This window comes from Zootoca vivipara, chromosome 6, assembly GCF_965207765.1.
Source record: "Zootoca vivipara chromosome 6, rZooViv2.hap1.1, whole genome shotgun sequence".
NCBI classification, from domain to species: domain Eukaryota; kingdom Metazoa; phylum Chordata; class Lepidosauria; order Squamata; family Lacertidae; genus Zootoca; species Zootoca vivipara.
The window spans coordinates 34,944,048-34,966,918 of NC_142589.1; the positions used below are offsets into that span (position 1 = coordinate 34,944,048).

At 44.1% G+C, this 22,871-nt stretch overlaps 1 protein-coding gene across 1 annotated transcript in view; it reads left to right on the plus strand.

The window, feature by feature from the left end:
* CRISPLD2 (cysteine rich secretory protein LCCL domain containing 2) overlaps positions 1–22,871 on the plus strand; it is a 46,629-nt gene that overhangs the window by 15,104 nt on the left and 8,654 nt on the right. Inside the window, exons 3-13 of the mRNA XM_035118260.3 lie at positions 5,179–5,297; positions 7,797–7,929; positions 8,075–8,190; positions 10,062–10,162; positions 11,244–11,381; positions 12,056–12,116; positions 14,102–14,168; positions 15,455–15,585; positions 16,799–16,842; positions 19,507–19,579; positions 20,521–20,596. Coding sequence (XP_034974151.3) covers positions 5,179–5,297; positions 7,797–7,929; positions 8,075–8,190; positions 10,062–10,162; positions 11,244–11,381; positions 12,056–12,116; positions 14,102–14,168; positions 15,455–15,585; positions 16,799–16,842; positions 19,507–19,579; positions 20,521–20,596 — 1,059 coding nt within the window. The remainder of the gene's footprint in view (positions 1–5,178; positions 5,298–7,796; positions 7,930–8,074; positions 8,191–10,061; positions 10,163–11,243; positions 11,382–12,055; positions 12,117–14,101; positions 14,169–15,454; positions 15,586–16,798; positions 16,843–19,506; positions 19,580–20,520; positions 20,597–22,871) is intronic.

Genomic DNA, 22,871 nt, shown 5'->3' on the forward strand with positions numbered 1-22,871 from the left:
TCAATAGCTGGTTGTTAGCAGAACATTAACGAGAAAGGCAGGTGTGAAAACCAGACCCAGAAAAAACATTTCCAATATGTAACATAGGGTTAGGGAGGAATTTGTTTGGACTACCTTTTGCAGGGGACAAATGCAGCTGAAATATGCCCTTCACCAGATTTTGCAAAGCTGGTGTGATGCACAAAAACTACAACCCCCCCATATGTATTTTACATATGTCACAGGTGATGCATTGGAAAGCACTGAAAAGTGGGTATTTTGGGCAAGAAAAGTGCATACAAAATCTGTATATGTTAAATGCAGACTTTTGTTATGTTCTTAAAAAGGAAAAGGGGGAAAGGATGGAAGATAAGATGTGTGAATGTGGAGAAGCTGGCCCACTGAAGAAAAGTAACATTCTTCTATGTTGCTCTGTCCACTTTTGTCTCTGGTCCTGGCTATCTATAGCATGTGATTCCCAGAAGGTTGCTCAGAAGGGAGTGTGGCCCTCAAGCTGTGCCCCATCTTCATAACGGACACCTTGACTTAGGAGGGCAGGGAAGCATCACATTTTGGGTGCCATCCTTGAGCATTTACTGTATCTCCATTCTTCAGCCTGGCCCTGGAGACTAACCTATTTTTGGTCTCATTTAGGCCATATGCCTGTTAACAAATTCCAGTAACAAGGAGTTTCTCCTTCAAGTGGTTTCCTGAAGCAAATTCAGCTCAGATGCAGCTTCTTGAGTCATTGCAGCTGGAAAGGAACTGTTAGTAGGTCAGGTCAACCCAGGGCTACCCTCTGCATAGTTTGGTTATTCGCTCAACCTCTCTTGCTAGGAAAAAAAAGAAGGCTCTTTTGCCAGGGCTCTGTGGCCTTGCCTGGCCAAGCTGTGAAACTCAGGGTGGAGCTATGCCGATGAGGAGGGTGGGTCTACGCTTGGTGCTAAATGCCTCCCAATGAATTCTGGAGGAGAATATGGACCTGTTGAGCCCAATCCCCTCCCCAGAGGGTCCCCAAATATCACAGAGGGCCAATGTGTAGTAGCAGCCAGAGTGCTGGACTTCAGATAAGGAGGCCTCGGTTCAAATTGCTGCTCAACCATGAAGTCCACTGGGTGGCCTTGGGCCCATCAAGATGAGCATCCCTGATTCAGAAATGACATATTCTGGAAGAATGGAATGTATCTCAGCCGGCTTGTTTGAATGTCCGTTATTGAAAATGATGATGCACAGAACATAGAAAGCTGCTTTATATGGGGCCAGACCATTGGCCCATCAAGTTGAGTATCATATGCACTGACTGGCAGACACTGTCTATGGTTTCATGCTGGAGTCTTTCTCAGGCCTGCCTGGAGATGCTGGGGATCAAACTGGGGACCTTCCACATGCAACGCAGGTGCTCTACCACTGAGCCAAAACCCTTTGATACACATCTAAGGCTATATACACCCAAGGAGCATTGCTCCTCACTCATCCTCCTCTCTATCCCAGAGGCAATTTAGGTGGCACGATCACCATTCCTCATGTTTTCCCCATAAGAACCAGAGGTGAGTTTCTTACCTACTGGGGAGAAAAGGAAGGACTGTTATTTTCTTCAAAAATAGCGCCTTAAAAATTAGATGTGGTGAAAACAGAAAAACAAATATTTTTAGCCCAGCGGCTTTCCAAGTCCTTTACTATTTGTCATCCAGGTTTTGTCAGTGAAAGAGGAATTTATAAAACCTTTCCAAGAAATTTCTATTACACACACACACACACACACACACACACACACACACACACATCCCTTAACACATTTATGTGGAAATCCTAAGGCTTTGGAATGCATTTGACATAGGTCCAGTTTTCCACAGACTAATGAGTCAGAATGTGAAGAAGTCTCCATGTGCCCTACTTTATAGAGAGCAGTTCTCTCTTTGAAGGTGTCCTCTGTTGGCAGGAGGAAAGTCCTCTGTTTGAATGTCCTGTCTGCTCCATGCCTGGTTTAAGGTATATATTTTAAGATTTTATATATGGATGTTTTATGATGGCCTATATTTGTAATGCCTAATAAAAGTTTGGCAAAGTAAGGAGGTTTAAGGTAAACAACACTTAAGAGAGAAGAGCAGGGTCTTGATGTTGCCCACCGATAATTTGCAGCACCTTGCCAGCAGCCGACAAGAGCAGTCACACTGGCCACAGTCTTCCTTGCTAAGTCTCCTGTATGTATTTAAATAACTAATTCATTTAATATATTTTAAAGCACTTAAAAGCCACTTCATCTTTTAATAATAAGTGGCATACAATGTGAAACAAACAATATCATTAAAACAAAAGTACAACCTAAAAGCAGCAAAGCAGCAACATGAAAGCATATAAAAATGAAAAATAAATAGGAATTGAGGGATTTATTTCATTTGCATCTAAATGTATAAATTAGCAGATGCCAATATTATGCAATTTGGCACCTTCTTCAATCTTTTTCTTTTAAGTAATGGGTTTTCTCTTTTTGGGGGTGGTGTCAAGGAAGCCAAATTCTGTGATACTACCAACAAAGAAGGCAGGTGTGCAGGAGTGGGAAAGCTTTTTTTTTTTTTTTGCTCCATGGCTCAGATCCTCCAAAGGATCTGCATTGTGGGCTAAATTTGAGAGATGAGTGGGGTTGCCCACTTGTCAAAACTCCTTGTGCTTCAATCTGAAAAGGAGAGGGAGAGAGATTCTCATCTGTTCCCTTTTAAGCTCTTGATCTCTGAAGCCAAACGCTTCAAGGCAGTCTCTGCACTTCACCCATCTCCCCACTTAAAGCAAAGGGCTTTAACTTCTGAGATTAAATCCTGCTGCCTGGGCTGCAGGATCCTGTTCCCTGCTGGAAGCAGGTGCTGTGGCTGATACAGGATTAATAAATACACTGTCTTCCCACACAACAGCCAATGTCAGCTGATGGGCGAGTGGGCACGGTTCATTGTGGCAAAAGCAATTCAAGTGTTTCATGGAACCTGATGGGACACATGGTCCAAAAACATCTGGAGGGCCACATGTTACCCATTCCTGGATTACCTTTCAATCACTTGGCATGGCTCTGCTAGAATTATAATTAATTATAATTAATAATTATAATTAATAATTACAATTAATTATAATTAATAATTATAATTATAATCTTTGCAATGAAAGCTAAGATCCTCAGGGTGTTAAATTGGGTGTGATCTCTTGCTCTCCATAATTTGATGGCCAGGTGCACGAAAGACACAGTGTCCCCATCGTGTGCAGTCTCCAGCTGCAAATCTATTTAGAATCACAGCTTCAGTTATGGCTGGGCAGACAGCAGGCGGTTCCAATGCTTATGAGGGCAGAAATGGCCCTGCTGCTTCTCTGAAAGTAAACACGCAGCTGAGACGTATTTTCCTTGGCTTTCGGCTTCCTTGCAGCTCAGCATTGCAGCAGCAGCAGCAGCAGAAGACGACTCTTCAGGCTAATGTCTATTTACTCATCCAGCATGGTTACAGCTTCATGTTTTGCTTTTGCTCGGTGTGCTTGTCTCATGTGTTCTCCGCCCCCCCTTTTTTCCTGGGGGCCATGAAGCCTATAAAAGAGTCTCACAGACCAAGCAGAAAGGCCAACTCTAAACGACTCTCCTGGGGCTGGCTCATAATCCGCCTTTCATCGAGTCATATTTACCTAATAGGACTTGGAAATCATAAGCGTTCACCTCTGGAATACAAATGGAGCTTTGAAGTCCTTTGTGTTTCAGTGGCAAGCAACACACAAGCCAGTGAGTCCTTGGTGCTTTTTTTCAGCCCAGGAGAGGGGATTAGCAATCGCAAATGATTTTATTTTCTGCACGCCCATAGCAAATGCTTCCAACTAGAGCTGGTGCTAATTTGAAGCGCGTTGCAAGAACATGTGTTCTTGGCTCAAGTTTGACAAGCCCCCCTCCCCACTCCTCATCATGCTTTGGCTTAGAAAAGTTCCACGATCTAAGCATGGGATGTACTTAAATGACCCAAACACAATGCAGGGTTGCCAAAAAGCCAGGTACTGTACTTTTACCTTGTCTTGGCATGGGCTTGGTTTACATTTATGTTGAACCAATGATTCGATGCTGCGCTGCCAATTTTATATGCCTGTGAAACACCTCTTTTCTTTTAAAGAAGAAAACAGTCCCAGTAAAGCCAAACTCAGTGCTATGTCCCAATTAGCACTCTAGCACAGGCATGAGGATGATGATGATTATAGCACAGGATTGGGGAACCTGTGATGCTCTGGTTGTTGTAGGACTCACAGCCAGCATGGCCAGCAGTCAGAGATGATGGGAGCTTTAGCAGTGCGCTGGTTTCCTCATCATAGAATCATAGAATGATAGAATCATAGAGTTGGAAGAGACCACAAGGGCCATCCAGTCCAACCCCCTGCCCCCGTGTTATCATAAAAGTCAGTTCCCCTAGGGGGGAAAGGCACCAACCTTCCCATAATTTCCATTGTAGTCACCACATGATGCCCATAACTATTTCATTATTTCTCTGAAATTACAATTTATTTCCATTAAAAAAAGAAAATGAAATTATGGGATGCATTTTTATAATTTTTTTATGGTGCCATCAATTCCTCCCCAATGCAATGTATTTCTGTAAGTCACTTTCACAAAGAGCCAATGATGGGCAGAATCAGACCCAGTGACAGGCAGAGCCAACTGATTCCAGTTTTGTCCCCCCCCTCCTTCCTGCTGAGTTCTACAAGGAGCAGTGCTGAGACGGAGGAGGGGGAAGCTAACAGGCAGGGCCACCTATGGTCTGTTTGTTAAGTAAGATGGCTGGGAAGCTGGAGGCAAACTGAGGGTGGACTGAGGTTGGTAGGGCAGTGCCCATTCACCCCAAAGGACCAGCCTCCACTGGTTCCAGTCCTTCCCCAATCTTTCAGGGGCTCAGGCTGCAAGTGCTAGTCTTCCTTCATGACCTACTTGAAACAACCTTTCTCCACAAACTGGACAGGATGCCCAATATGGAAATAACATCATGGTATAAGGACTTCTTCTTTTCCTGGAATGTAAGGATGCTCTGGAACATTCCTTATTGAGACACACTTGATGTGTTGCTTCTTTGGGTTTAATTCTGAGGCTTGGTTGGAAAATGCCACCATCTGTGACCAGAACTTCATTTTGCCTCCTGTTTTTATTTCCAGCAAGGCACTACTCTAATGCTTTTCTGTCTTTCATCCACATAGAGATGGGACGATGAGCTGGAGAGATCGGCCGAGTCCTGGGCCCATCAATGTATTTGGGATCATGGGCCTGCCACCCTCCTTATGTCCATTGGTCAAAATCTGGCTGTTCACTGGGGCAGGTAAGATGTGTTAATTGTCTTATGGTGTCTGTGCTTGCTGTCCTGGGCTCCTTTGGGAGAAAGGGTGGGATAAGAATTTAACAATGAACAGAGATAATGAATGAATCTAAGATGGCTGCCAAGCCAAGCAAGGCACAGTCCTACACATATCTACTCACGAGTAAGCCCCACTGAGTTCAAAATTGACTAGTAGTTAAGTGGTTGTAGTATAGAAGCCTTTTTAGACCATGCCCATATGGCAAATTTACAAGTGTGTAGGCAGAGGGAAATGCCAGACGAAGATTTATTCTAAATACAGTGGTACCTCAGGTTACGAACTTAATTCATTCCGGAGGTCTGATCTTAACCCGAAATCATTCTTAACCTGAGGCACGCTTTCGCTAATGGGGTCTCCTGCTGCTGCTGTGCCACCGGAGCACGATTTCCATTCTCATCCTGGGGCAAAGTTTGCAACCAAAGGTACTACTTCCAGGTTAGCGGAGTTTGTAACCCGAAGCATTTGTAACCCGAGGTACCACTGTGCAGGTCTTCTCTCCACACACTCTTCCTATCAATAGAGCTTTTGCATGTGTTGAGCTTCACTCATCAATGGAAACTTGTTTAGTTTCCCACTGCCTATGCACAGGTTTTAGATGCCCCGCTTCTGGTCTGTGGCTCAACCATGCAACAAGGAGCAGAATTTAAATGTCTCTGATATGTGCCCTGGTCTAAATGCCTGGACCATTCATACTCCAGGATTGCAGAGCTATTGTTGGCACACACGTTTCCCATGTGTTTGGTTTTTTTTTAAAAAAAATTGCTCTGTGCTGCATGAATTTTCTCCGTTAGGAAGAGTGCTGGTGATGTGATGCAGGCAGGGAAATGGTCCAAGAAGAAGCAGAAAGTCAGTAGCAAGACAGAAGCCAGGGCAGAATCTTCTCTAACCTACAGAAATCCATATTTGGTGACGGAACACGACGTCCAAATGGCTAAGCTCCTTAATCCTTAGTGTCAACCCACGTCCTGCTAGGCTCTGTACTCCCCACTTTGGGTTCATTCCCTGATTGTGAGCACATAACGTGGACTAAGAGGGAGTGTACTTTCCATAATCCCAGTTGAAGGCTTCATCCTAACACTGTACTGGGCAGGGTAAGAAATCATGCTTGTTGATGCAGCCGAATGTTTTTGCCAGCTCCAGCTGCCAACTGGAGAGTGGGCTGAGCTTCACTCCCTACTTTCAATTCAGGGTTTATATCTTCCACTTGTTATTTATTTTGCTACACCTGCAGCCTGGTGAAAAAAGAGAGTCCCTGAGTTTCTGGAGAGATTTTACTTTCTCTTCACTAATGTCTCCAGAGAATGAGAGGGCTCCTAAAAAGAAACAGCGTGGGAGATTTCATGCTCAGAACTTTATAATGCTACTCACTATGAATCCCATTTTTAGGGGGGGGGGAATTCCATTCTGCTCAGTTGCTAAAAGTCACCAGTCCCAACCTGCCCACACTTATACCATTCTGGAGTCAGTCCGGGGCTCATCTCCACTTCTTTTCCCAGCAAAGTGGCATATAAAAAATCCTTGTGGAGAAATTCTCAGTGCATCTCTTGCAAGATAGGAAACAGGAGGCTAGACCAGACTGGCCCTGGTCTGATCCAGCTGGGCTTTTCTTCTGTTATGGATTCTTGGCAGTGCAGGAAAGGTACTCTGCCATAAATACTCAAGAGAAGCAATGGTATTCTCTGTCCAATTAAGAACACAAGAAGAGCCTGTAGGACCAGGCCAATGGCCCATCTAGTCTAGCATCCTATTCTAACGGTAGCCACCCAGATGCCTGTGGGAAACCAGCAAGCAGGACCTGAGCAGAAGAGCTCTCATGCAACATCCAGCAACTAGTATTCAGAAGCATGAGTGCCTCCGACTGTGGAGGCAGAGCATAGCCATCATGGTTGGTAACCTTTGATTGCCTTCTCCACAAATTTGTCATCTCCTCTTTGAAAGCCTTCCAAGTTGGAGGCCACCACTGGTTCCTGTGGGAGCGAGTGCCATAGTTTAACTATGTGCTGCAGGAATAAAAAGTAAAGGACCCCTGACAGTTAAGTCCAGTTGCAGACGACTCCGGGGTTGTGGCGCTCATCTCACTTTACAGGCCGAGGGAGCCGGCATTTGTCCACAGACAGTTTTTCTGGGTCATGTGGCCAGCATGACTAAGCCGCTTCTGGCGCAACGGAACACCGAAACCAGAGCAGCACACGGAAATGCACTTTACCTTCCTGCCGGAGCAGTACCTATTTATCTACTTGCACTTTTTGGCGTGCATTCTAACTGCTAGGTTGGCAGGAGCTGGGACTGAACAATGGGAGCTCAGCCCGTCGCGGGGATTTGAACCACCAACCTTCTGATCGGCAAGCCCAAGAGGCTCAGTGGTTTAGACCACAGTGCCACCCTTGCTGCAGGAGTAGGCACTGCCTTTTATCTGCTCTGAATCTTCCACCAGAACTGGAACATATCTTTGTTTTCCTTAGGTATCGCTCTCCAGCTTTCCATGTCCAGTCTTGGTATGATGAAGTGAAAGATTATACCTATCCCTATCCCCACGAATGTAACCCCTGGTGTCCAGAGAGATGTTCAGGACCAATGTGCACCCACTACACACAGGTAAGGGAAATGGGACGGGGGCTTCTGTTGGAACTTGCTGCTTGTTGTTACAAGTCTGCCAGATGTGGGCAGATGTGAAAATGCTAGGAGACTGATCTTGTGTGGTGAGTGTTGACATCATTTGTGCCCTTGTGCCCATTTGCAGGTGGTCTGGGCAACGACAAATAAGGTTGGCTGTGCTGTGAATACCTGCAAAAGGATGGACGTGTGGGGTCAAATCTGGGAGAATGCTGTCTACCTGGTCTGCAACTACTCTCCTAAGTAAGGAATTGGGAATGGGGTTATACATTCATTTCTGTTCCCCTTTAAAAGGGAATCTAACAAATTTGGGTTTTCTGAAACAACATGTGAACTGCAGCACAGTGATCCTTTGAAATTTTCTGAATGTTGCAATGCAATTCTCCAGCCAAGTAATATGCACAAAAGGAGGGTAAAGACTGCATATATTAGTGAAAAATATATGTAAAAATGCAATTTTTGATTGGGTGCCAAAATGTGTACATTAAGCAAAATTTCCCACAAAGGTGTGCATATTAGGATAAATTCACAATGAGTGGGTGATGAATTTTCACGAGGACTTTTGTTTTCAAAAAGCTACCAACAGATGTGGATATGTGGAGAGCTGAATTTAAGGCTGGAAAGATGAGAACTTGATAGGTACTGATTCACCTGTCCCTATAACTGATGCAAGTTGAAGTAATTGCAGTTTTGTGCATATTTTGTCTCAGTTGGCATCAACTGGGCAGGCGATTTCCAACTGTCTTTCTGGTTATGAGGAATGCCAAAGCCCAATGGGTCATTGTTAGGGGCAGTGGCATTGCTGGTGACATAAAAGTCAGGGGATTGTATCCAATGTAATGCTAAGTTAAAGTCACTTAGTGGTATACTTACCTGCTTGCCCAATGTGTTGCACCAGCAGAACGTTGTTGTGCAAGCGGATAATCAGATTGCTGGTAACTTTGTTGCACAACAGATTGCACAATCCATTGCTAGTGCAACTGTTACATTCAATTTCTCTGTTGTACAATAGTTAAAGTCACCTGTCTGCTAGAGCAAGAGCCCTCATGCTTGCAAACACTGGAGAACACTGGAGACAGCCCCATAGTGTAAAGACCAATGTTGAACACCAGGCTGGGTTGAGGAAATGTAATCAGTTTTGGACCCCACCTGTGCTTCCATCACTTAAGAATATAAGAGGAGTCTGCTGGATTAGACCAAGAGCCCGCCTAGTTCAGCATCCTGTTATCACAGTGGCTGGCCTATGGGAAGCCTGCAAGCCAAACATGAGCACAACTGCACTCTGCTCACCTGTGATTCCCACCAACTGGTACCCAGAGACCCCTGACAGTGGATGTAGAACAGAGGCATTCTTAATCCAAACCTCGAACAGGCCCTCTTGTGGGCTTGTTTGTATCAAAATGGCAGCTCCTGCTCCTTTGAATGTTTTGAGAAGTGTGTTTCTGGACAGGCGTGGCTCAAATGTAGGCCTCTTGCCTCTCCTGAAGACAAATTTGGTGCTGAGTGATTTCTGCCCAGTAAGGATGAGTGGGTTAGCATGAAGGAAACATTGTGTGAGTCTGATGTTCCCAGACACTGGCAATTTGTCTGGCTCACACATCACAGCTAGTATTTTGGATCTCTTGGAAGACTCTTCGGAAGCTCTCCAGGACGGGGAATGGAACATGTTCCTGAGTGGGGAAGACCTGAACATCCGTGCTAAGTTCCTCCAGCCACCTGAATGTCTCTGGGAGGAAAGAAAAGGAGGCAGCCTTGACTAACTGCTTTGTGGAATTAGCGAGGGGGAGCAAAAGCCCGTCAGTGACTGGCTGGTTGTGAGGTATATAAAAAGGAAGCTGGACTTCTGGACTTGCTAGAGTGCTGCTCAGCTATACATTGTGGAAGGGAGTGATCTTTTTCCATATTTACAGTAATCTATCAATGAGTAAGTAAGTACAGTAGGGACATTCAGTTCTTCCATAGCGCCATGGTGCTTAGAGGCCTCAGGAGGGTAAAGATCCAGGCAACTGGCCTGGAACAGTCCAGTGAAGCAACTGCATATGTTAAGTGTGGAACAGAGGATGCTTGAGAGAGTGGGAATTAAGGAACTTTCAAAATGTGTGCTCACTTTTCAGAGGCAACTGGATCGGAGAAGCCCCGTATAAAAATGGCAGGCCGTGTTCTGAATGCCCGCCTAGCTATGGAGGAAGGTGTCAGAATAATCTCTGCTACAAAGGTAGGTGGTTAAGCGGTTTGCAAGATGTCAATAGAATTGGCATATGCTAATGCATCTGCACAGATGCAAATGCAGAGCTGTATTTCCCCCTTAAGGCTGTGAGCGAAGGGAGGGGGTTCTGTGTGCTTGCTCAGTGTGCTGTCCAGCTGCTTGCTGTTGATGGGTTAGCTTCAAGGCCCACCCACTCTCCCTTCCAACACAATAATGCTTCTGAATGCCAGTCACTGAGAGCCATGGATGAGGAGGCGGAGAGTGTGCTTGCGCTCAGGTTTCCCACAGGCATCAGGTTAGCCACTGTGAGAAGAGGATGCTGGACTAGATGGGCTGTATCAATGTTAGTCCTACTCAGACCCACTGAAATGATTGGACACAACCAACTTGGGCTCATCAATTTCAGTGGGTTTGCTTTGAGTAGAACTTTGCCGGTGGCAACACAATGGATGCCAGGGTTACTGATGTGCAGTGGGCTGGTTTCTACACCCAACTCTCATACCCCTCTCTAGTCCCCATCTCGGAAAGCATGAGTCACAATCAGAGATCCAGGGCACATTGCCAGCCAGGCAAAAATACTCCCAGAGGGTGCAAAGTGGGGCCAATAGAGATTGTGGCCTTGGAAGACTGGGTGTGCCTTGGGGACATCTCATGGGCTGGACAGAGAGGCCCAGAGGTCTCTTTTTGATGCCTGCCCCCAGGTATGAGTTCCCCTATGCCTGGGCTAATCAGATAGTAATTTCTATATTTGTACAGGTCTTGTTTGTTACTTAACTCCGGTCAAAGCCACACTGTAAATATAAAACACATGGCTTTCCCCAAAGAATCTTGGGATCTGTAGTGTACTCTCCACAGAGGTACTGTGGTGGTGTGGATGTGACCTTTAGAGGAGAGCAACCCACTTTTTCCTTCTGTTTGCTTTGCATTTTAAGCTTTCAAGCAGAAGTGAACTTCTGGGCAATGCAGCCAACTCCCCCCTAAGTAAATTATTGGGAGCAGTTGCTCCATCCCCTGCACCTCCACCGACTGCGCCACTGACCTAAAATATTAACAAGATTCTTTTTCTTTCAACCTGCTGGGGTGAAAAAAGATGACGGTTACGTCCAAAAACCCGAGACCGAAGAGACCAATGAAGTGGAGACGCCCCAGGTGTCAGACAGCAAACCTGTGTGGAAGCCCACAGCCGCAAAACCTGTGAAAGAAAAGCCAACCAATGTGTCTTACATGAGTAAGAGAGCATTACTTTCTCCTGCTCCTAAGTTTCAAGATGCTTTTGCTTTTTAAAAATAAAAATAAAAATAAACAAACCTGCAAGGGAATTTTGGGCCAACTGTAGCTTTTTAAAGATAAAGGTAAAGGGACCCCTGACCATTAGGTCCAGTCGTGACTGACTCTGGGGTTGCGGCGCTCATCTCGCATTATTGACCGAGGGAGCCAGCGTACAGCTTCCAGGTCATGTGGCCAGCATGACTGAGCCACTTCTGGCGAACCAGAGCAGCACACAGAAACACCGTTTACCTTCCCGCTGTAGCGGTTCCTGTTTATCTACTTGCACTTTGACGTGCTGTCGAACTGCTAGGTTGGCAGGAGCTGGGACCAAGCTCACCCCGTTGCGGGGATTCGAACCGCCGACCTTCTGATCGGCAAGCCCTAGGCTCTGTGGTTTAACCCACAGCGCCACCTGCTGTGCTTAAAGCTTCTACACCAGGGCTGGGGAAATTGTGGCCCTGCAGATCTTGTTGGACTCCAACACCCATCACCAGCGTAGCCAATGGTCATGGATGATGGGAGTTGTAGTCTAGCAACGGCTTGAAGGCTTCATCTACACAAGTGTGACCATGTGGATATCTGTTACAGTACTTGCCCTGCTGATGGTTCTATATTTTCTCTTCCCCCTGCCAGCACAAGTGATCAAGTGTGACACCAAAATGAGGGATAAATGCAAAGGATCGACATGTAACAGGTAATCACCTCCCCCCTCTCTTTCCTTTCCCCACCTTGCTGGGAAAACAGAGGCCTCACCCTTGGCAAACTTGCACTATATTTCCAAAGCAAAAGATGGGCTGTGCTCTGTTTGTTGTGACACGGATCCAGTGGCTGTGTAGAAGCCCCTTGTCTATGAAGCCAGCCTTTCAGGGCCCATTCATGTAAATGATGCAGCCAAATTCAGCCAAGATTAAGGGGCCCGCATTGCAAGTGCCTGCAATGTGTAACCCGCAGTTCCCAAAGTGCCCCACACTGTTTGGCTAATGTTGGCACTGACCTTTCAGCACTCTTGCTCCAGCAATGTTTACTTATCTCAGCTGGACCATCAATTGCCTCCACCCACCAAGCCTGCGTGTGATGGTTTTAGTTAGTACAGTTTATCACTTTGGGGTTTTTTGTGGGGAGGGGGGGCAGGGAGGAGAGAAGCACGCCGAATCCAAACCAAACATTGGACTTAAAGAGAGGGTTGTTTGAAAATGCAGAGTGGGGATGATGTTCCTTTTTTTTTTAATGCATTGCTCTTTTTTGTTATTGTTTCTCCTTAAAACGTGGGTAGTTCAGATGAGGTTAGTAAGGCTGAACAACATTTAATTTGCAAATCAGTGGAGCCTGAGTACTTGCTTTTGCAATGTAGCCCACACTCAGTCTAGATCTATATTTTCCCCCTGAAAAGTGCTTCTTGAAAAACTGGTTTCATTCCAAAAATAAAAACTCATTGCAGGTAGACCTTGCCATGTGTCCATTTGAAAACAGATATGGGCTGCCTCAGCAATTTCGGTGTGTGTGTTTCTCCACACCTGCCCAGTGATAGCTGGGCATATGCCAATATCACAGTGACTGCTTCCTTCTTCATTTACCTGGGGAAGGTGCAGGGAGGAAAAAGAGGAAAACCTAATCAAGGGGAAGGTTTTCAACTGTGTATCAAGTAATCACATCCACCCATGTGGACAGCAGGATGTAAGATCGATCTAGACTGAAAGCGGCATGTTGAGGACAAGCATGAATGAATAGAGATTGAGAGAAAACTACATTTTTGTGCTATAAAAGGTTTAGTGTGTACCAGGGTGGATTTGATTTAAATCAAATCGATTTAAAGCATGATTTAAATCACTAGCCAGTAAGACTTGATTTAAATAATATTTTTTTTTGCAGAAAGACTCATTCTTGCTGGTATAATCTTAATATTTACAACCAGATGAAGGTTTCATTTTTGGAATCATAAATCTTCAGAGTAGTTTTTACAGATATAACAAAAATTACTGATTTGGTTATACTATTAGAAATACAAAGACAGGTACAATTTCTGCTGTACTTTATTGGAAGGAGAAAAATAATCATTACCTTAACAACAATTTAAACAATTTATTTAACTAAAAAAATAACATTATAGCATATGTATCCATTTTTGTTAACTGATGCGGTTAAATTAATTTTTTTTAAAAAAAACTTAGACTGAGTTTTAGCACACGTGAAAACTTAAAACAAATCCTTATTTCCTGATGGATAGCCTTTGGACTATAAAGTAAATTAAATAGAAAACTATCTTTAGGAAGATTTTTTTCTCCAAAAGCATTTTATTTTAAAAATCCGATTTAAATCAAAATTTAAATAATAATAATAAATCCAAAATTTTGATTTTTTAAATAAAAAAACACATTGATTTTTATCTACCTTTATCCCTAATCAAGACCCACAAGTCAAAGCTGGTAACAGGTGCATATCCATACCTAACATGCATTGCACCCACAACATCACCCCATTTCAGGGGAAGTTTTTATTTGTTTGGGGTTCAAAGAAGGAAGAAAAATTAAGGGAGGGAGGAGGAACAAGAGAGAGAAAGAGAAGAATGGGAAATTCAGAATGTCTGATAAAAATAAAAAGTGGGTTCTCTGTATCAGGCTGGGTCTACGGATAGTTCCAAAAAGCTTGAAGACTAACTATTCTGATATTTTTTTTTGCTAGATACCTGTGTCCTGCTGGTTGCTTGAACAATAACGCAAAAGTGTTCGGAACCTTCACCTATGAAAGCGTAAGTATTAAAGTATCAAACAGAGAGATATTTGCAACTCCCAAGAAATGGAGGATAATGATGTGCCTTAGTGACCTGTGTGATGATAGAACCACCAAGCACACAATCACAGCCTTGTGTTCTGTGTAGGTGGCTTTCAGTTCAATAGGGCCACTCCCATCATACAGTGTTTAATTAATTAGTTTTTACCTGTAAAAATAAATAAATGCATGATGTCTGGCCTCCAAAACTGGGATGTCTGCAGAATGAAGAAGCTCCAGATTCTGCCGGAGCTCGAAATTCTGCTAGACACCATGCATCACGAGCTAGGCCTTACCCTGGCTCCATCCAGACAAATGCTGCTCCAGCTTACTCCTGATAGGTCACATTCCTCTTAGCTCCGTCTCTAATAACGCAAACATTTTATATAAGAAATGTATCACCCTTCAACATAAACTTCCAGGGCAATGTACAATTTAAAGACTATTATTGTAATAATAAAACTAAAATTAAAAGATCAGCAATAAAACCAAAGCACAGAAACAGTAGCATTCATTTAGTGATCAGCAGTTAAAATCAACAATTTTTACATTCCACCCCTTGAAGTCCAGATTTCCCTTGTACTCGTTCCAATCCGTGTGTGTGTGTGTGTGTGTTAGTATTTTGAAGATCAATGTTGTCAGCTATGCTCCATATTAATTGTGGCTTGTAGGCTATGAATGGCGAATGCCACTAGATCAATTCAGGATTTTGAGACAGAGCTGTGGGCATTATCAGTTACAAGATTGCTGCCATAGGGGCATGGCACAACACAAAACGGCTTTCAGATCTAAAAGAGCAGAAAAAAGGAGGCCACAAATGGATGCAATCATTGGAAAAAAGCATCTTCATCAATCACCACTACACTCACTCATAGAGAGAAACTCTTTCAGCCTTTCCTCTGTTCAGAACTAAAGGGAGGGAGGGTGTTCTGACATCTGATGACATGTGGGCATGTTTAAGGGGATGTATTCAATGTGGGAGAAGCTGAGCCAGAACAAACAGAAACTGAGCAGGAAGAGCAAACAGTCTCCCATACATTACAGACTTCTTTTTTTGGAGGGGGAGAATATTTATTGAGGCCTTTCCCAGGTGCTATAGGGGGGGTACTAGAGGGCACTGCGGCACCCAGGGGCACTGCATTGATGACCCCTGCTCTGGATTAATGACAAATTGCTAGCAAAAATGCAAGCTATTCATCAGCTAGGAAGAGTCTTACAAATAAACTCTTATCAACTGTCTTCTGTAAAAAATAATGTTCCTTGCAGTCATCCAGTATATGTCGGGCTGCCATCCATTCTGGGGTGCTGGATAACAGAGGAGGCTTGGTAGACATCACCAGGAAAGGCAGAGCAGATTTCTTTGTGAAGTCTTCAAGAAATGGCATCCAATCATCAAGGTAATGTACCAAGTGGAAAAATCTGAGCAGTAAGTATTCTGGGTGATGGTTTTGGTGGGATCAGATTTCATCTTGGGCCTGCTGCACTCACCAGTTGGTTTCTACATTTACTGAGCTGCCTGGAAGGCTCTGTAGTCAAGGGCATATGGACATCACAAGATCGATCGGACCAAAAGCCCATCTAGCCCAGGATAGTGTTTACCTACAATGGTCAGCCAGTTGACTCTGGGAAGCCTGCAAGTAGGGCTTGAAAGAAGTAGCCTTCTCTATATTCTGTTGCCCATGGGCAAATATTTGGAGGTATATTGCCACTGAATGTGGACGTTCTGCTTAGATCTGAAGGCTCGTAGCCTTATCCTCTCTGAATTTATTTAACTCCCCTTTAAAGTATCTAAGCAATTGAGGGTGAATTCCATTGTGTTTTCTGCAAAAAACTACTTCCATCTGCCCATCCGGAATGTCCTGATAGTCAGTTTCACAGGAAGATTTTGAGTTCCAGTCTTAAGAGAGAGGGAGTAAATCAGGATCTATAGAAGCAGGGCCGTCTCGAGCAGGTCGGGCGCTCCGGCGCCCCCGCCCTCGAAGCATGCGGCTTTGCCGCGCAGAGCCCCCCCCCCAATGCCAGCCACCGGGAGTGCACCTAGAGCCGGGCCTGTATAGAAGTGAAAGTCTAACTCCAGCTTCAGGAGTGATATGCTTTAAGGAAATGCTGAGTCATGGCTAAGTGTGTGACTTCCATTACTTTCTTATTGGTCCGTGCTCCCAGACTGGTCCCTTCTCCACCTATAATATGGAGTTCCTGACATACTATTCTTAATCTGAGAAACCTGACGTTTCAAACTTCACATCCAAACTCCTTTGGGGTAGCCAAATGATCGCAGAAAAATGGCCTGTTTTCTGCCTTTAACTGCAGTATAATTCAGAAAAATAAATAAATGCTGGTGAGCATTTTCATGGCATTAAATACACAAACACACACTCCTGCTAGTGGCTGCAGGTCAATTTGTAATACGCCCAGCAGCAGGGCTTGTTTAACAGTTACAAAATCTGGAATTTATGCATGCTTACTCTTTTATCCTGCCTACTTCCGATATCTAACAGATGCTGGTCCTCCTTCTATAATACTACATGGAGATTTGATTATTCAGTGCATGTCTTTTAGTCTGAAACAGCCAGTTAATACTTTTCATTTTCTGTCTTTTGCATTTCACAGTAAATTCAAACCTTCTAATTCCTTCACTGTTTCAAAAGTCACAGGTAAGTTTTCTGTATAGAGAGCCTGTAATAGCTGAGAAGATACCATGCCATTCAGGGGTTTGTTAGGCATGGAAAAGCTTCCTAGAACTGTACATTATACTAGAACTAGCCTTTTGGTTTACATCAAAGATGTGTGGGATGGGATCTGGCTGACAGGTCAGGCTGTTCTCTCGCCCACCGCTTGTGGGCCAGGTTTGACAGGTGGACTTGTGGGGGCAGAACAGGTGATCTTGCAGAGGGCTTGGCAAAGGCACTCTGCAAGACAGCACTCGAAAGACAGCTTCTCTTGATCCAACAATCAACTTATTGTCAGGTGTTGCTGAACCCATTTCAAAGCTCCACTCAAGAATGCCACTTGGTGGGTGATAGTTCCCTCACAGTGTTGTAGTCCCCAGAGTTCTCTGTGAAGAGGAACCAACTGTTAAACTAGGGTTGCCATATTTCTAAAAGGGAAAATGCAGGCACAAAGGTTGTTGAGCCCAGACACTGTTTCCTACTGCCATATTCCGGCTATGTCCAGGAAATTTCAGACGTATGGCAACCATAGCTGCCAAGTTTTCCCTTTTCTCATGAGGAAGCCTATTCAGCATAATGGAAAATCCCTTAAAAAAGGGATAACTTGGCAGCTATGATGGCAACCCTAGTTAAACCCCTCTTTGAATTGTAGCACAACGTGGGGACCAGGGGTGTTCCTATCAACTCGCAGCACCCTTCACAAACTACAGCTCCCAGAGTTCTTTGGGGGAAGCCATGGCTGTTTAAAGTACTATCATAGTGCTTTAAATGAATGCTGTGAAAGCAGCCACAATCTCTTCCATTATAATGATTTTTCTGATGGCATCTGGCTGTTATTCATCTCTAAAATGAGATTAAAAGTGACCTACATTGCAGAGGTGCTGTAATGACTTACAGAAAACATGGTGAAGAACATTATAAGTAAAAATTATTGTCTAGGTGAAATAATAATAATAATAATAATAATAATAATAATAATAATAATGAACATTGCTAGTTGCCTTGTCAATCTGTGACAAAAAACAGCAAGGGAGGTGCTTTCATAATTAAAAAAAAAAATCAAATCCCGGTTTTGATTAGGTTGGTCCAAAATGTGTCCTGCAATTTACTTTGAACTGAAACAATCTCTTCCTGTTGGCTTCCCCGCCACCCCAGCCATCAAGATGTGTGTCTCTTTCATGTGCCTGTAAAAACAATATTCATAATTATGACAAGAGCAAAGCATGAAAACTCCAAAAAGAAAGAAAGAAAGAAAGAAAGAAAGAAAGAAAGAAAGAAAAAAGAACACACACAAACACTCAAAAGCTAACTTGGCATTGTCCTTAAACAGGCCCGTTTTCCATCCAGTTACAGTTCTGATCCAGGCTAAACACAGCTCTGTGTGTGTGTGTGTGTGTGTGTGTGCGCCAGACCCTTGTTCGCCTGACACTTTCAAAAGCGATGCCATCAAAAACCCTTTAAAGTTAGGATGCGACTTATAATCTGCCAGGAACAGTCTGCAGACCGGACAGGACACTTACAAGGAAGAATGAGGCCACTTAAAAAAGAGGGAAAAAACCTTGGATTCCTTCCCTCCTTTTAAATGAAGGAATCTTTTTTGCAGTTTAGCAGATCTCCAAGATAAAGACTCTCAAAAATGTCTCCTTTGTGTAAAACTCTTTGAAGAGAAGGGACTTGGATGTGCAGGGCTGGCATCTTCCAGCACTCTGCCTTCCAGCTGCTTCCAGGACCCTAACACCCGTTAAAGCACCAGCTGTCTTCCCTGGATGGCCCCTGAATTTTTCTTTGCTTCTGATCCTCAACAGTATCAGATATTTGGATTTAGCCGCCCTTTTAAATTTCCCACCATGCCCTTGAGTTTGTGTCACTCTGGGGCCACCAAGGGAAATGTAAAGGGTGGCTCGACCCGGCTGGTTCACAGCAGCCAAGACAGGTTAGCTGACAGAAGGGGTCCACCAGAGGACGCTTAATGGTCCTCCCTTACTAGTGATCCAGGGACGGCATGGGGTGTTTCATTTATCTCACTGACTGGCTAGCAGTTCCTGACATCAACAGAGGCTGCTTTCCAATCAGCAACTGCAAGGCTTTCAAGGGGATGACTGAGCCACGCAGGAGAAACTGCTCAGGATGGTCCAGTGCCGAGGGCCTTCTGGCGGTTCCCTCGTTGCGAGAAGCCAAGTTGCAGGGAACCAGGCAGAGGGCCTTCTCGGTGGTGGCGCCCGCCCTGTGGAATGCCCTCCCATCAGATGCCAAAGAGAAAAACAACTACCAGATTTTTAGAAGACACTTGAAGGCAGACCTGTTTAGGGAGGCTTTTAATGTTTAATAGATTATTTTATTTTATTTTTCTGTTGGAAGCCGCCCAGAGTGGCTGGGGAAACCCAGCCAGATGGGCAGGGTATAAATAATAATAATAATAATTTATTATTATTATTATTATTATTATTATTATTATTATTATTATTATTATTTCCTCTCTTGGCTTGATCCTGCTGCAGCAGCACCAGAGGACCCTTTGCCCAAAGACTTCTCACACCTGGAACTGGTCCTCTTAATATGCAATGGGTGGTGTGTGCATGGGGAGTCTGTCTCAAGTGCTTCCTTCCATCCCATGGACCTCACAACTTGACCTTATGTTTATTTCCACAGTGCAGACTCTGGATTGTTACACCACAGTAGCGGAGCTTTGCCAGTTCAAGAAGCCCGCCACTCATTGCCCAAGGTAAATGCTGGAGTTATACTTGGTGGGTATGAGTGGCCCAGGACTTCCCCCTGCATGAGTTCCTATTGCAATGAAAGGGAAATTCATTTGTTTCTTTTGCTCATATAAAGTATTTATATGCCGCACTCTTGCAAAACATCAGGGTGGTGTTCAGGAACGCAAAAACATTAAAAGCACTATGATTCAATCATAAAAATGAACAGCCACTCATAGGACATTCTTAACAATGGTATAAGGCTGTCATCTTAAAAAAAATATTCAAGAGACACTTGGAATTCAAAAGCAAGACTGGTGAAAGCAGAGAGAAGGCTGGGAAAATCCACAGCAAACAGCAGTAGCTGGTGGGATGGTTCTCTGGTGGGGACTGAGAGGTAAGTGAGTAGCAGGGGCTTTTCATTCAGCTCTGTGCAGTTCCTGGTTGACTAGCAGCTCCCAATGTGGTAACATCATCACAAGCTGCTAGCCAGTCAGTAGCCACAGTGTTTGGAAGGTGCTGACAGAGGCAATCCTGCCTCCCCGTTGCCTCTTCCCCATTTGGCCTAGTAACTGCAAAAAACAGTAGCTGGTGACTCCCAGGAGCGAATTCCTTCACCAGCTGACAATGACTCTTGGTTTGATCCAGCAAGGCTGTTCAAATGTATATATGTGCCAGGCAAATTTTGTAGGATGGTGGGAGACAGCATCTGGAGCTTCCTGCCTAAAAGCTCATTGTTGTAACATAAGGGGTAGTGAAGGTGGCTCTGGAGGGAAACAGCTATTCTCCTACAGTGCCTTCCAGATATTGCTGGGCCACAACTCTCTCTCATCATCCCTCACCATTGGCCAGGCTGTCTGTGGCTCACAGGAGGTGGAGTCCAAAAAATCTCCTAGGTGGAGTCCAAAAACTCATGGGCTGCCCATGGTGCAAGATGCTCATCTCAATGCATTCAATTGCCTTACAGGTCTTACTGTCCAGCTTACTGCAAAGATGAGCCATCCTACTGGGCACCGGTGTATGGCACCAACATTTATGCAGATGTAAGTAACCTTCTTTTCATCCTGCTTGGCAGAATGAGCTATACATGAACAGTGGAGCTGCTGTCGCATTTTCGGCTTCTGTAGTTTTATGAATGGCAGGGGTATATGCACCTTACACCAATTGTGCAGGGGAGCCCGGCTACGGGTGCTGTATATCACGTCCAGAGTGCAAGCCAGGCTGTGTCATTGAGAAATCTGAAGGCTCTCAAAGCAGTTTACCAATAAATAAATACAGAAGTGTGTGTGAACACAATGTGGAGCTAAGATGTTTTTTTTTTTAGAAAAAAGCTTTATTTCATTTAAAAAAGACATACAAAAACATACAAAAGAAAACAGAACACAAAAATAAAAATACACATATTCAAATAATTTCCAACTAAATCATAATCATAATAAATCAAAATAACATCATACTCAAATCATAACTACATTAAATCATATCATAAATAAAATTAAATCATATTTAAATCATATATAAACCAAAATTTTAAATCATTCATACAACACTAAACAGAAAAGGACAGAAAAAAAGAAAAGAAAAGGATGTTGAGCTAAGATGTGGCTGCAAACCTGCTTTCCATGTGACAAAGGTAAGGTGGAGGCAGACTCATATTTTATAGGCACGTGACAGAATTTGTAGTTCACTGGCAGCCAGAGGATTACCCGAAGAGAATTCTCAGCATTTTGGGAAGCCTACGGTTCCCAGGATTTCTTGAGTAGGTGGACAAAAATCATGATATAGTCAATGTTAGAAGAGTGGCATCCAATTCCAGCTCAACGCTGTTACCAATGGTCATGCTGACTGGGCCTGAGAGGAGTTGTAGTTCAAAGCACCCAGAGGCCATTCATTTGGTGAAGGTTGGCATAGGGACATTACAGAGCAGGCCTATAATTCTTATGATTCTTTGAGCAGATAGAAAAACCATGAGATACTCTATACCAGAAGGTGAACGTCATCTGCATGTCTACAGCACAGAGGCTTAACACACCAGGAGTTCTTAGGGCTCAGCAGAAGGAGCCAAAAACATTTATTCCCTGTTGAATTAGGGATGTGTTCAAGAACAACATCCATCTTGTTTGGAGACCAAATCTTTGCTCTCCAAAATTGTTGGCTGGCAACAGAGCCTGACAGTGTTTAATCAACGTGTGGGTTGGCAGTGGAATAAAGTTACTACTGCACAGCTAGAATGGTCCAAATTATTTGATGATTTTGTTCCTACTGTAGAGCTTCTTGAATGGCATTTTTTAAAAAGGAGAAAAACCCAAACAAAAACTTACGGTTGTATCTCTGAAAGGGATAAAGCTCATTTTGGATACCATGTGGCCTTAGTATAAGATCATTGTATGAACTGGTTTCTTTTAAACTCCTCTTTAGATCCAAGTTAGCACTCTTCTGCCAGATCTTCAGCAATGGGTTGAATGGAAGCATGGCTTCCCACCCTAATATGACTGCTCAACTGCCTTGGCTTTGGCAGTTATGAGTGGCGGACTTAATTGGATATAAGGTAGAAGCAGAGGGTGGAAGGGTCAGGGAAGGTTTGTGCTAAAGAAATATGCGCCAGTGTGCATAGTTATCACTTGATGCCTACAGGATGAACTGATGATTGCACATAGTTTGGTCATGGCCTCATTCTGCCTAATGGGAGGGTTGGCCTTGGGATTTCCATTGCACTTCCAACACATAAAGACTGGCACTCGGATGGTTGAATCTCTCTCTCTCTCTCTCTCTCTCTCTCTCTCTCTCTCTCTCTCTCTCTCTCTCTCTCTCTCTCTCTCTCTCTCATAAAGAATGAATAATAGTACTAATTTACTTGAATTCTTTTTTAGACAGCCTTTCATTAATAAACTAAAAGTGGTTTACAATAACTAGAAAAATAGGACAGAATCTACACATACAGAACCAAGAATTGTTAAAACAAGTATCAAAGCCCAGGGAACACATGGGCAAGAAGACTTGTTTTCAATAACGATTGGAAATTCATCTGGTTGACATACCCCCTAACTGTCCCATTTTAAGTGGGACATCCCCAAATCACGGGACGCGGGTGGTGCTGTGGGTTAAACCACAGAGCCTAGGGCTTGCCGATTGGAAGGTCGGCGGTTCGAATCCCCATGACGGGGTGAGCTCCCGTTGCTCAGTCCCAGCTCCTGCCAACCTAGCACTTCGAAAGCACGTCAAAGTTCAAGTAGATAAATAGGTACCGCTACAGCGGGAAGGTAAATGGCATTTCCGTTCACTGCTCTGCTTTGCCAGAAGCAGCTTTGTCATGCTGGC